Genomic DNA, 14,781 nt, shown 5'->3' with positions numbered 1-14,781 from the left:
GCCACCCTGATGATGATGAGAGAGAGAGAGACACGCAAACTCCAAATATACAGCAGCAGGCGTCAGGGTCAGGGATAGAACCCACGACCTCCTGTAGACCAGGCGAGGTAGTTAACATCTCCTGGCCAGCATAGCGCCCGGTAGTGAGATGGACCCCCACCAACGTCCCACCGCCAGTGAGGTCATCATGACGTCACGGTGCTAGGCTTCGCCCCGCCCCCCACGTCACCTGGTCCCTGCGATTGGACATTGAGCCCGGCGGACTTCGTGCCGAGTGGACGTAGGGGTTGGACACACTCTCGCGCGGCCGATTGCCGTGAGCGCCACTCACGCGACGAGATCTCACGCGGCACCGAAGTGGGAGCGCCACATTCTCCACAACTCGCCTTTAGACAAGGTCACAGGTGTACACACACACACATACACACGTGTACACATACACGTGTACACACACACAGGTGTACACACACATACACACATACACGTGTGTGCATACACACGTGTACATACACATATACACGTGTACATAGACACACATACACACGTGTACACACATACACACGTGTACATACACACGTGTACATACACACATACACGTGTACATACACACACACAGGTGTACACACAGGTGTGCATATACACACACATACACACGTGTACACACACACATATACACACGTGTACATACACACACACGCAGGTGTACACACACATACACACGTGTGCATACACACACATACACAGGTGTACATACACACAGGTGTGCATATACACACACATACACACGTGTACACACACAGGTGTACACACACACACACGTACATACACAGGTGTACACACACACACACAGGTGTGCATATATACACACATACACAGGTACATATACACATATACACACATACACAGGTACATATAGTACGTGCACTGCACGGAAACGATAGGGGAGCATACACACATTTACGCACAGGTGCATACGCAGGATTTTATGCGTACACAGGCCCTCCTTAACAATTCACACATACCGCATTACACACACACACATCTGTTCTATATTTAGACACAGACACACACACGCACACATCTGTTCACAGGGCAAATGCTTTTACCAAGAACCTAACACCTACACACACGCAACACCTGCACATATACACACACACACACGCACAGGTACACACACGCACAGGTACACACACACACACGCACAGGTACACACACGCACAGGCACACACACACAGGTACACACACACACAGGTACATACACACACGCACAGGTACACACACACACGCAGGTACATAGACACATACACACACACAGGTAGACACATACACACACACAGGTACACACACACACAGGTACATACACACATACACAGGTACATACACACGCACAGGTGCATACACACACAGGTACAAACACACAGGTACACACACACAGGTACACACACACGCACAGGTAGACACACACTCGAACAGGTACATACACACACGCACAGGTACACACACACGCACAGGTACACACACACACGCACAGGTACACACACACACAGGTGCACACACGCACAGGTACACACATACACGCACAGGTACACACACACACGCACAAGTACACACACACAGGTGCACACACGCACAGGTACACACACACACGCGCACGTACACAACCTGCACGCACAGGTACACACACACACGCGCACGTACACAACCTGCACGCACAGGTGAGCTCATCTTGGATCCATGGAGCACACCTGGTTCGTGATACCTTTGGTCTGGGCTACACTCGCAGGTGAGTGATAGAGGGGACAGGCGAGACGCGGTGAGACGCGGGTACAGGTGAGGCAGGCAGAGGGGAGGTCAAGGCTAGACAGGTGTGTGGCGAATTTAACTTATGGGAAATGTTTTATGCCGAACTACAGCACAGTTTCCCCGGATAAGGGAACGTCTGACCTAAGGTCAAGATCTCTCCAGTAGAGGCGACGAGTTTTACTCTGCTGGGTGGGGAGAGTGGGTGGATGGGAGTGTAGAGGCAGGAGAGTGCGTGGAGGGGAGTGGAGTGAGATGAGAGGGGAGAGGCAGGAGAGTGCGTGGAGGGGAGTGGAGTGAGATGAGAGGCAGGAGAGAGCGTGGAGGGGAGTGGAGTGAGATGAGAGGGGAAAGGTGGGAGAGTGCATGGAGGGGAGTGGAGTGAGATGAGAGGGGAGAGGCAGGAGAGTGCATGGAGGGGAGTGGAGTGAGGTGAGAGGGGAGAGGCAGGAGAGTGCGTGGAGGGGAGTGGAGTGAGATGAGAGGGGAGAGGTAGGAGAGTGTGTGGAGGGGAGTAGAGTGAGATGAGAGGGGAGAGGCAGGAGAGAGCGTGGAGGGGAGTGGAGTGAGATGAGAGGGGAGAGGCAGGAGAGTGCGTAGAGGGGAGTGGAGTGAGATGAGAGGGGAGAGGCAGGAGAGTGTGTGGAGGGGAGTAGAGTGAGATGAGAGGGGAGAGGCAGGAGAGAGCGTGGAGGGGAGTGGAGTGAGATGAGAGGGGAGAGGCAGGAGAGTGCGTAGAGGGGAGTGGAGTGAGATGAGAGGGGAGAGGTAGGAGAGTGGGTGGAGGGGAGTAGAGTGAGATGAGAGGGGAGAGGCAGGAGAGAGCGTGGAGGGGAGTGGAGTGAGATGAGAGGGGAGAGGCAGGAGAGTGCGTGCAGGACAGTGGAGTGAGATGAGAGGGGAGAGGCAGGAGAGTGCGTGGAGGGGAGTGGAGTGAGATGAGAGGGGAGAGGCAGGAGAGTGCGTGGAGTGGAGTGAGATGAGAGGGGAGAGGCAGGAGAGAGCGTGGAGGGGAGTGGAGTGAGATGAGAGGGGAGAGGCAGGAGAGTGCGTGGAGGGCAGTGGAGTGAGATGAGAGGGGAGAGGTAGGAGAGTGCGTGGAGTGGAGTGGAGTGAGATGAGAGGGGAGAGGCAGGAGAGAGCGTGGAGGGGAGTGGAGTGAGATGAGAGGGGAGAGGCAGGAGAGTGCGTGGAGTGGAGTGGAGTGAGATGAGAGGGGAGAGGCAGGAGAGAGCGTGGAGGGGAGTGGAGTTAGATGAGAGGGGAGAGGCAGGAGAGTGCGTGGAGGGGAGTGGAGTGAGATGAGAGGGGAGAGGCAGGAGAGAGCGTGGAGGGGAGTGGAGTGAGATGAGAGGGGAGAGGCAGGAGAGTGAGTGGAGTGAGTGAGTGGAGTGAGTGACTGAGTGGAGGGGAGTGGAGTGAGATGAGAGGGGAGAGGCAGGAGAGTGCGTGGAGGGGAGTGGAGTTAGATGAGAGGGGAGAGGCAGGAGAGAGCGTGGAGGGGAGTGGAGTGAGATGAGAGGGGAGAGGCAGGAGAGTGAGTGGAGTGAGTGAGTGGAGTGAGTGACTGAGTGGAGGGGAGTGGAGTGAGATGAGAGGGGAGAGGCAGGAGAGTGCATGGAGGGGAGTGGAGTTAGGTGAGAGGGGAGAGGCAGGAGAGTGCGTGGAGGGGAGTGGAGTGAGATGAGAGGGGAGAGGTAGGAGAGTGTGTGGAGGGGAGTAGAGTGAGATGAGAGGGGAGAGGTAGGAGAGTGCGTGGAGGGGAGTGGAGTGAGATGAGAGGGGAGAGGTAGGAGAGTGTGTGGAGGGGAGTAGAGTGAGATGAGAGGCAGGAAAGTGTGTGGTGGGGAGTAGAGTGAGATGAGAGGGGAGAGGTAGGAGAGTGCGTGGAGGAGAGTGGAGTGAGATTAGAGGGGAGAGGTAGGAGAGAGCGTGGAGGGGAGTGAGATGAGAGGGGAGAGGCAGGAGAGTGCGTAGAGGGGAGTGGAGTGAGATGAGAGATGAGAGGCAGGAGAGTGCGTAGAGGGGAGTGGAGTGAGATGAGAGGGGAGAGGCAGGAGAGTGCGTGCAGGACAGTGGAGTGAGATGAGAGGGGAGAGACAGGAGAGTGCGTGGAGGGGAGTGGAGTGAGATGAGAGGGGAGAGGCAGGAGAGAGCGTGGAGGGGAGTGGAGTGAGATGAGAGGGGAGAGGCAGGAGAGTGCGTAGAGGGGAGTGGAGTGAGATGAGAGGGGAGAGGTAGGAGAGTGCGTGGAGGGAGTGGAGTGAGATGAGAGGGAGAGGCAGGAGAGTGCGTGGAGGGGAGTGGAGTGAGATGAGGGGGAGAGAGGCAGGAGAGTGCGTGTAGGACAGTGGAGTGAGATGAGAGGGGAGAGGCAGGAGAGTGCGTGGAGGGGAGTGGAGTGAGATGAGAGGGGAGAGGCAGGAGAGTGCGTGGAGGGCAGTGGAGTGAGATGAGAGGGGAGAGGCAGGAGAGTGCGTGCAGGACAGTGGAGTGAGATGAGAGGGGAGAGGCAGGAGAGTGCGTGGAGGGGAGTGGAGTGAGATGAGAGGGGAGAGGCAGGAGAGTGCGTGCAGGACAGTGGAGTGAGATGAGAGGGGGAGAGGCAGGAGAGTGCGTGGAGGGGAGTGGAGTGAGATGAGAGGGGAGAGGCAGGAGAGTGCGTGGGGGAGTGGAGTAAGAGGAGAGGGGAGTAGGCCGGAGGAGAGCGTGGAGGGGAGTGGAGTGAGATGAGAGGGGAGAGGCGGAGAGTGCGTAGAGGGGAGTGAGATGAGAGGGGAGAGGCAGGAGAGTGCGTGCAGGGCAGTGGAGTGAGATGAGAGGGGAGAGGCAGGAGAGTGTGGAGGGGAGTGGAGTGAGATGAGAGGGGAGAGGCAGGAGAGTGTTGAGGGGAGTGGAGTGAGATGAGAGGGGAGAGGCAGGAGAGTGAGTGGAGTGAGTGAGTGGAGTGAGTGACTGAGTGGAGGAAAGTGGAGTGAGCGAGTAGAGTGGAGTGAGATGAGAGGGGAGAGGCAGGAGAGTGCATGGAGGGGAGTGGAGTTAGGTGAGAGGGGAGAGGCAGGAGAGTGCGTGGAGGGGAGTGGAGTGAGATGAGAGGGGAGAGGTAGGAGAGTGCGTGGAGGGGAGTGGAGTGAGATGAGAGGGGAGAGGTAGGAGAGTGCGTGGAGGAGAGTGGAGTGAGATTAGAGGGGAGAGGCAGGAGAGTGCGTGGAGGGGAGTAGAGTGAGATGAGAGGGGAGAGGTAGGAGAGAGCGTGGAGGGGAGTGGAGTGAGATGATAGGGGAGAGGCAGGAGAGTGCGTGGAGGGGAGTGGAGTGAGATGAGAGATAGGAGAGAGCGTGGAGGGGAGTGGAGTGAGATGAGAGGGGAGAGGTAGGAGAGTGCGTGGAGGGGAGTGGAGTGAGATGAGAGGGGAGAGGCAGGAGAGTGCGTGGAGGGGAGTGGAGTGAGATGAGAGGGGAGAGGCAGGAGAGTGCGTGCAGGGCAGTGGAGTGAGATGAGAGGGGAGAGGCAGGAGAGTGCGTGGAGTGGAGTGAGATGAGAGGGGAGAGGCAGGAGAGTGTGGAGGGGAGTGGAGTGAGATGAGAGGGGAGAGGCAGGAGAGTGCGTGGATGGGAGTGGACTGAGATGAGAGGGGAGAGGCAGGAGAGTGAGTGGAGTGAGTGAGTGGAGTGAGTGACTGAGTGGAGGGGAGTGGAGTGAGCGAGTAGAGTGAAGTGAGATGAGAGGGGAGAGGCAGGAGAGTGCATGGAGGGGAGTGGAGTTAGGTGAGAGGGGAGAGGCAGGAAAGTGCGTGGAGGGGAGTGGAGTGAGATGAGAGGGGAGAGGTAGGAGAGTGCGTGGAGGGGAGTGGAGTGAGATGAGAGGGGAGAGGTGGGAGAGTGCGTGGAGGAGAGTGGAGTGAGATTAGAGGGGAGAGGCAGGAGAGAGCGTGGAGGGGAGTGGAGTGAGATGAGAGGGGAGAGGTAGGAGAGAGCGTGGAGGGGAGTGGAGTGAGATGATAGGGGAGAGGCAGGAGAGTGCGTGGAGGGGAGTGGAGTGAGATGAGAGGGGAGTGGAGTGAGATGAGAGGGGAGAGGTAAGAGAGTGCGTGGAGGGGAGTGGAGTGAGATGAGAGGGGAGAGGCAGGAGAGTGCGTGGAGGGGAGTGGAGTGAGATGAGAGGGGAGAGGCAGGAGAGTGCGTGCAGGGCAGTGGAGTGAGATGAGAGGGGAGAGGCAGGAGAGTGCGTGGAGTGGAGTGAGATGAGAGGGGAGAGGCAGGAGAGTGCGTAGAGGGGAGTGGAGTGAGATGAGAGGGGAGAGGCAGGAGAGTGTTGAGGGGAGTGGAGTGAGATGAGAGGGGAGAGGCAGGAGAGTGCGTGGATGGGAGTGGACTGAGATGAGAGGGGAGAGGCAGGAGAGTGAGTGGAGTGAGTGAGTGGAGTGAGTGACTGAGTGGAGGGGAGTGGAGTGAGCGAGTAGAGTGGAGTGAGATGAGAGGGGAGAGGCAGGAGAGTGCATGGAGGGGAGTGGAGTTAGGTGAGAGGGGAGAGGCAGGAAAGTGCGTGGAGGGGAGTGGAGTGAGATGAGAGGGGAGAGGTAGGAGAGTGCGTGGAGGGGAGTGGAGTGAGATGAGAGGGGAGAGGTAGGAGAGTGCGTGGAGGGGAGTGGAGTGAGATGAGAGGGGAGAGGCAGGAGAGTGCGTGGAGGGGAGTGGAGTGAGATGAGAGGGGAGAGGCAGGAGAGTGCGTAGAGGGGAGTGGAGTGAGATGAGAGGGGAGAGGTAGGAGAGTGCGTAGAGGGCAGTGGAGTGAGATGAGAGGGGAGAGGCAGGAGAGTGTGGAAGGGAGTAGAGTGAGATGAGAGGCAGGAAAGTGTGTGGTGGGGAGTAGAGTGAGATGAGAGGGGAGAGGTAGGAGAGTGCGTGGAGGGGAGTGGAGTGAGATGAGAGGGTAGAGGTAGGAGAGTGCGTGGAGGAGAGTGGAGTGAGATGAGAGGGGAGAGGTAGGAGAGTGCGTGGAGGGGAGTAGAGTGAGATGAGAGGGGAGAGGTAGGAGAGAGCGTGGAGGGGAGTGGAGTGAGATGAGAGGGGAGAGGCAGGAGAGTGCGTGGAGGGGAGTGGAGTGAGATGAGAGGGGAGTGGAGTGAGATGAGAGATAGGAGAGAGCGTGGAGGGGAGTGGAGTGAGATGAGAGGGGAGAGGCAGGAGAGTGCGTGGAGGGGAGTGGAGTGAGATGAGAGGGGAGAGGCAGGAGAGAGCGTAGAGGGGAGTGGAGTGAGATGAGAGGGGAGAGGCAGGAGAGAGCGTAGAGGGGAGTGGAGTGAGATGAGAGGGGAGAGGCAGGAGAGAGCGTGGAGGGGAGTGGAGTTAGATGAGAGGGGAGAGGCAGGAGAGTGCGTGGAGGGGAGTGGAGTGAGATGAGAGGGGAGAGGCAGGAGAGTGCGTGGAGGGGAGTGGAGTGAGATGAGAGGGGAGAGGCAGGAGAGTGCGTGGAGGGGAGTGGAGTGAGATGAGAGGGGAGAGGCAGGAGAGAGCGTGGAGGGGAGTGGAGTGAGATGAGAGGGGAGAGGCAGGAGAGAGCGTGGAGGGGAGTGGAGTGAGATGAGAGGGGAGAGGTAGGAGAGTGCGTGGAGGGGAGTGGAGTGAGATGAGAGGGGAGAGGCAGGAGAGTGCGTGGAGGGGAGTGGAGTGAGATGAGAGGGGAGAGGCAGGAGAGTGCGTGGAGGGGAGTGGAGTGAGATGAGAGGGGAGAGGCAGGAGAGTGCGTGGAGGGGAGTGGAGTGAGATGAGAGGGGAGAGGCAGGAGAGTGCGTGGAGGGGAGTGGAGTGAGATGAGAGGGGAGAGGCAGGAGAGTGCGTGGAGGGGAGTGGAGTGAGATGAGAGGGGAGAGGCAGGAGAGTGCGTGGAGGGGAGTGGAGTGAGATGAGAGGGGAGAGGCAGGAGAGTGCGTGGAGGGGAGTGGAGTGAGATGAGAGGGGAGAGGCAGGAGAGTGAGTGGAGTGAGTGACTGAGTGGAGTGGAGTGAGCTGAGAGGCAGGATAGTCAGTGGAGTGAGTGAGTGAAGGGGAGTGGAGTGAGATGAGAGGCAGGAGAGCGATTACAGTGAGAGACTGAGGGGAGTGGAGTGAGCGAGTGGAGTGGAGTGAGATGAGAGGCAGGAGATCGAGTGGAATGAGTGAGTGGAGGGGAGAGTGGAGTGAGAGGAGAGGGGAGAGGTAGGAGAGTGAGTGGAGGGGAGTGGAGTGAGATGAGAGGGGAGTTGAGTGAGATGAGAGGTAGGAGAGTGCGTGGAGGGGAGTGGAGTGAGATGAGAGGGGAGTGGAGTGAGATGAGAGGCAGGAGAGCGAGTGAGTGAGTGGAGTGGAGTGAGCGGAGTGAGCGAGTGGAGTGAGTGGAGTGGAGTGAGTGGAGTGGAGTGAGCGAGTGGAATGGAGTGAGCGAGTGGAGTGGAGTGAGGGGTGCTTCTCTTGTGCCTTGCAGGACCCGTGGCAGGAGTCGTGGTCATTCAGCCGCCCTTCAATCCGATCCAGACCGTGAACAGGGACGTTCTCTTCAACGTCAGTTACTCCGGGAATGTGACCGACCCACAGATCACGTGGACGTTCAAAAACAACATCGCTCAATGGAAATCCGGCAACTTGAGCAATAACGTCGTGAGTTTACGAATCACACTCGTTGGTTGTTTATATAATTTTGGGGGTTTTTACCGACGTGGCGAGGACGCCTCGCAAAACGGTGCACGCGAAAGATGAAATCGGCAACCTCTCTGCGTGCAGTTCAGTGCCGGATGAAGCTAAGTCAGAGGTCGCAACCGGGTACCCGATACCCGGCTACCTGTACCCGGCCGGATACGGGTACCCGTTTGCGACCCTGGTGCGGCCGGGTACGGGTAGGCCGTGAGTCACTGGTGAGTCACCGTTTGTCACTCATTTCCCAACGTCTTGTCTCTTCTCACAATTCAAGTTCCTAGAATCAACCCACCCGCGCCTGCAACGTGGCTTCATCCCAGAGGTCGCAATCAGGTACCCGATACCCGTACCCTACCCGTACCCGGCCGGGTACGGGTAGGGTACGAGTACGGCCGGGTACGGGTACCCGTTTGTGACCCTGGTGCGGCCGGGTACGGGTAAGGAATCAAAACCCGTTTGCGACCTTTGAGCTAAGTGCGGGGTCTGTAGCGTTTGCTGTTTTAAATGGGCCCTAAAAATAAACTTAACTATTAAAACACATAAATGTTTAATTTGCACAGTAAAGTAATTGTTTAGTTTTGCTTTACGGCCAGATAATACAAATCGCGAACCTTAACACCCGGTCGTTCGTTAAAGTCGAAGGCGGTATAGTACTAAAGTAATAGAGCAAGTGCAGAATCACTGAATCGGAATTTATAGCTTGAAAGCATTTAGCGTGGGTTCCCTTGATAAGTGCGGGGCCCGTAGCTACTATTACATATGTAGTAGCTACTACATGTGTAGTAGTAGCTACTACTACATATGTAGTAGTAGCTACTACTACATATGTAGTAGTAGCTACTACTACATATGTAGTAGTAGCTACTACTACATATGTAGCTACTACTACATATGTAGCTACTACTACATGTGTAGCTACTACTACTACATATGTAGTAGCTACTACATGTGTAGCTACACAATATGTAGTAGCTACTACTACACGTGTAGTAGCTACTACACGTGTAGTAGTAGCTACTAGACATGTCGGGGGTTCGTTCCCCTCTCCCTCCGGTCCCACCGCTGGCTGGTCACGTGCCTGGACGAGAGGCGAGCTCCGCTGGGTTGATCCACCACGTGGTCAATGGCGACGAGAGACTGAGCAGCGACACGTTCCAGGCTCCCTCGTGGAACCTTCCAGATGGTTCCTGAACGCTCTCACTGACTCCACCCATTGCCTTTGGCCCAGATGCAGAGGTCGCAAACGGGTTTTGATTCCCTACCCGTACCCGGCCGCACCAGGGTCGCAAATGGGAACCCGTACCCAGCCGGGTACGGGTTCCCGTTCCCTACCCGTACCCTACCCTACCCGAAATGAGTGACAAACGGTGACTCACCAGTGACTCACGGTCTACCCGTACCCAGCCGCACCAGGGTCGCAAATGGGTACCCGATACCCGGCCGGGTACGGGTTCCCGTTCCCTACCCGTACCCTACCCTACCCGAAATGAGTGACAAACGGTGACTCACCAGTGACTCACGGTCTACCCGTACCCAGCCGCACCAGGGTCGCAAATGGGTACCCGATACCCGGCCGGGTACGGGTAGCCGGGTATCGGGTAGGGTACGGGTATCGGGGACCCGGTTGCGACCTCTGCCCAGATGTAATCCCCCGCTTAGGATTGGATACCGGTTACCCGATAGTGGCCATGCAGTTACCCCTTGTCGCCCACTAGATGGTGATCTCTCTCATTACATATGTAGGGTATAGGGTATTGCATATTATAGTGTTTAGGGTTGTGTATAGGGTAGTGTGTAGGGTAGTGTATAGGGTAGTGTATAGTGTAGTGTATAGGTAGTGTATAGTGTAGTGTATAGTGTAGTGTATAGGGTAGTGTATAGGATAGTGTATAGGGTAGTGTATAGATTAGTGTATAGGGCAGTGTATAGGATAGTGTATAGGGTAGTGTATAGTGTAGTGTATAGGGTAGTGTATAGTGTAGTGTATAGTGTAGTGTATAGTGAAGTGTATAGGGTAGTGTAGAGGGTAGTGTATAGGGTAGTGTATAGGGTAGTGTATAGGGTAGTGTATAGGGCAGTGTATAGGATAGTGTATAGGGTAGTGTATAGTGTAGTGAATAGGGTAGTGTATAGTGTAGTGTATTGGGTAGTGTATAGTGTAGTGTACAGTGTAGTGTGTAGTGTAGTGTATAGGGTAGTGTATAGTAGTGTATAGTGTAGTGCATAGTAGTGTAGTGTATAGGGTAGTGTACTGTGTAGTGTATAGGGTAGTGTATAGTGTAGTGTATAGAGTAGTGTATAGCGTAGTGTATAGTGTAGTGTATAGAGTAGTGTATAGTGTAGTGTATAGTGTAGTGTAGAGGGTAGTCTATAGTGTAGTCTATAGTGTAGTGTATAGGGTAGTGTATAGTGTAGTGTATAGGGTAGTGTACTGTGTAGTGTATAGTGTAGTGTATAGTGTAGTGTATAGTAGTGTAGTGTATAGGGTAGTGTATAGTAGTGTATACAGTGGCGGCTCGTCAATAGAGGGCGCAGGGGCGCCGCCCCCATCAATATTCCAGAAATATACATATACAAAATTTATATAAAAATACATAAATAAAATATTTTTTTCATACGATGTGCCGGCTGGTAGTAAGAAAAGCATCAGCATTTAATAAAAACTGGCTTTAATCGGTCAACTATTTTCTATGTTTTTCAATGTGTTTTATGCGGGGCGCCGGACAAATGGATGTCTATGTGAGACTTTACATTTTCGGACAGCATGTGACCTGAAGCTGGTCTCTAATTGGTTTCTTAAAGATTCTCCTCGGGGCGCAAGTCGTTGCGTCCCTGGCCAATCAGAATTGGATACATGTTATTTTATCCAATCTGATTGGTTCTCGTCACCTGTCATTCAAATTTACGCTGTAGGCCACTACTGCGAGTGCGAAGGCGACACCACTTTGACACTTGCTAGGCTGATCAAATTTTTTGTGTAAACAATGGCAGCAGTTCATCCAAATTCTGTAATTTATTTACAAAAAAACCCTTTCACAAGGCTTTCGCTGGAAGAAATAAAAAAGATAAAGGATCTCGGACCGGACCAACCCGATTTACAAATCCAGCAGCAGGCCAGTGACAGAGGACGAAGCTACACACGAAGCTTCACCCGCGCTTGTTATGAGAAACGGAGGTGGCTGGCTGGATGTGATGTTAGCAATTCTCTTTTTTGTTTTCCCTGTCTTTTATTTCAAAGTGTCGGCACTGAAGTTGTGTGGACAACGACGGGGGTAAGAGACCTCAAACATCTCTCTGACAAATGCAAACGTCATGAAAGTAGCCGCAGCCATATTGATAATAGCATGAAACTAACGTTTTTATGTTCAAGTAGGAAACATGCTTTTTGGTACTTTGGTCTGAAATGTATATAAAAGAGAAACATTTATGTTCAAGTAGGAAACATGCTTTTTGGTACTTTGGTCTGAAATGTATATAAAAGAGAAACATTTATGTTCAAGTAGGAAACATGCTTTTTGGTACTTCTTTTGGTCTGAAATGTAAATAAAGATCATCAAAATTTATATTCAAGTAGTCAAAATGGCTTTTGGTACTGCTTTATATTTATTTGCCCCCCTCAATAAAATTTAAAAAATGCGCCCCCCCAAAAATAAATATCACCAGCCGCCACTGAGTGTATAGTGTAGTATATAGTAGTGTATAGTGTAGTGTATAGTGTAGTGTATAGGATAGTGTATAGTGTAGTGTATAGTAGCTACTACTTATGTAGCTACTTGTGCTACGAGGATCATCCGGCACTGCCATCGTTGCCTCCGGCGGGAATGCGTCGCTTTGTTGATTCATTCCGCCGTAAAACTTCGCCAGCAGTAACCTTCATCTGTTAGCGTTGCGCAAACCAGGAAAGAAGAACAACACACAACCGGTTCCTCCTCAACTAAGTTACTCATTGGGTCCGCTCTGTTTACGTGACAACCTTTTACTAATTGGCTGTGTCGAGTGGTGGCAGGTTTTACAACGCGTAAAAATTTCGTGTGATCTAACCCCAACGAAATTTGTTTTATTGTCGATAAAAATTACTACCACTACTGCTACTACGTGGCGAAATGTTAACTACCTCGCCTGGTATGCAGGAGGTCATGGGTTCAATCCTGACCCTGACGCCTGCTCTATATGTGGAGTTGGCTTGTCTCTCTCATCATCATCATCACGGTGGCTAGGAGATGTTAACAACCTCGCCTGTTGTACAGGAGGTCGTGGGTTCGATCCTGACCCTGACGCCTGCTGCTGTATATTTGGAGTTCGCGTTTCTCTCTCTCATCATCATGACGGTGGCTAGGAGATGTTAACTACCTCGCCTGGTGTACAGGAGGTCGTGGGTTTGATCCTGACCCTGACGCCTGCTGCTGTATATTTGGAGTTCGCGCGTCTCTCTCTCTTCATAGTCGCGTCGATTTTTTTTCCTACGGACTCTCCGGATTTTCCCCTCCCACATTTTAAAATCAACGTCGCGCCTTGGAAATATGTGGCAGCTGCCATCAATGTCGACGCGACGTCGCTGCGTTGAGCTGCGTTGTCACTTGCGATCACCAGGTTCGCTTCTGAAAAAGAGCAGTCCAGTAGAACCCCTGCTAACGACTAATCGCTTAACACTATACACTACCCTACACACTGCCCTATACACTACCCTATACACTACCCTATACACTATACTATATATTACCCTATACAATACACTATGCACTACCTTATACACTAAACTATACACGACACTATACACTAACAAATACACTACACTATACACTACACTATACTACACACTACACTATACACTACACTATACACTACTATACACTACACTACTGTAGTGACAGAACGGTCACTACTGTGTTGGCCCGTACGAGGGCTGGGGGCCCCAAGGGGGTGCCTGGGGGGTCACGTGCTGGAGGGATCCGGACCTTCCCAGAGGTGGGGGAAGTGAGGCGTGGCCTGGGAAGTGAGGCGTGGCCTGGGAAGGGAGGCGTGGCCTGGGCTGAGCCGGCCACGCCAGAGAGACGAGATATAAGGGTGGTGTGAAGGCAGAGCAGGGCTGTTCCTGAGAAGAATGAAGACACCTCGTGAAGATGCCAGAAGAGAAGACCTACAGTGAGCGGACTGCCAGCAGCCACCTGGCTGGGTCACGCTGGAGAGACTAAAATACAATGGTGTGTTAGCTAGTGTAGGTCGGTGGTCACCATCCTATGTGTAGAGTAAGAGTAACTGTTGAGTAAACGTTGTGTTAATTAATAATGAGTGTTGCCTCCCAAGAAGTGTGTGCGCCTAAATTGAACCCATTACATTTGGTGTCAGAAGTTGTGGAAAAATAAATATTGCTAGGTGTTATCCTAGGGAAGTAAAATGGGCACACGAAAAACAAATATAAAACTCATCTGGACGTCTTCGTACGACGGGGATGGTGTGACGACCATCCTTCGGACAGCCCCGGGGATGGCAGCCCCGGTGACAGAGAGAGAGAGAGATGGCGCTGCACGCGGAGCGGCGGGACTTGCATCGCACTGCTGCTTCGCCGCCATCGGGAACGGAGCGACGGAGCCGCGGCGAGAGGACACCATCGTCGCTGCGGTGGCTGGCGGGGGAGGCCTGGGCATGCGGGCCACGCGGTGGGCCCGCCATTTCGGCGGCTGGTCGGGGCGCGGTTCCCGCCAAAACGCCGTTCCCGCCATTTCGGCGGCGGGTCGGGGCGCTGTTCCCGCCAAAACACCGCTCCTGCTGCCGAAATGCCGCTCCCGCCGACATCAACGCCTGCAGAGGGGGAGTTCCAGCCTTCTGCTCGAGCGTGAGAGGTGGATGGGTTCGCAAGAGCAGGCCGTGTTCACCATCAAAGATTCTTCAGGCCGTTCCAGTGCTCCACCTTGCCGCCCTCCGCTATTCACAGTTTGCCAGGCGAGTTGTGACTTGACAAGCACCCGGCCCCAATAAAAATAATAATAACTTCACCCATCTTGCGTGTGCCGGGTTGCGATCGCGGTTTTTTTTTTTACTCGCTGGGTTGCGGAACGTGTTCGTCCGGTTGTGTGCGTGAGAAATTGACGCGGCGACCAGTGTTTGTTGTTAATTACGGCGTCGAGATCGGTATCTTCTGGGGGTAGTTAATGATTAATTCGTTGTTGGTGTCCCGAGCTCCGTTGATATCCTGTATGTTGCCGTGTTAATGACTCGTGTTGTTACATCGTTGTGTTGCGAAATCGCCATTGTTATTGTGTATACTGTATGGAGTTTCGCTCGTGATTGTCACTTGCAACTGTCAGAAACT

General features: G+C 53.8%; 1 protein-coding gene across 1 annotated transcript in view; it reads left to right on the top strand.

Annotated features, from left to right (window-relative positions):
• The first annotated feature begins 224 nt into the window (after window positions 1-224).
• The window catches only part of LOC133358531 (hepatic and glial cell adhesion molecule-like), a 31,027-nt gene continuing 16,470 nt past the window's right edge, over window positions 225-14,781 (top strand). The window contains exons 1-2 of the mRNA XM_061576893.1: window positions 225-1,783; window positions 8,263-8,435. Of these exons, the coding sequence (XP_061432877.1) occupies window positions 1,735-1,783; window positions 8,263-8,435 (222 nt within the window). The 5' untranslated portion in view covers window positions 225-1,734. The remainder of the gene's footprint in view (window positions 1,784-8,262; window positions 8,436-14,781) is intronic.

Source organism: Lethenteron reissneri, chromosome 62 (assembly GCF_015708825.2).
Source record: "Lethenteron reissneri isolate LAM-NWPU_2019-01 chromosome 62, ASM1570882v1, whole genome shotgun sequence".
Lineage (NCBI taxonomy): Eukaryota > Metazoa > Chordata > Hyperoartia > Petromyzontiformes > Petromyzontidae > Lethenteron > Lethenteron reissneri.
The sequence above is the reverse complement of the archived record's forward strand: the minus strand, read 5'-3'. Positions and strand labels throughout refer to the sequence as shown.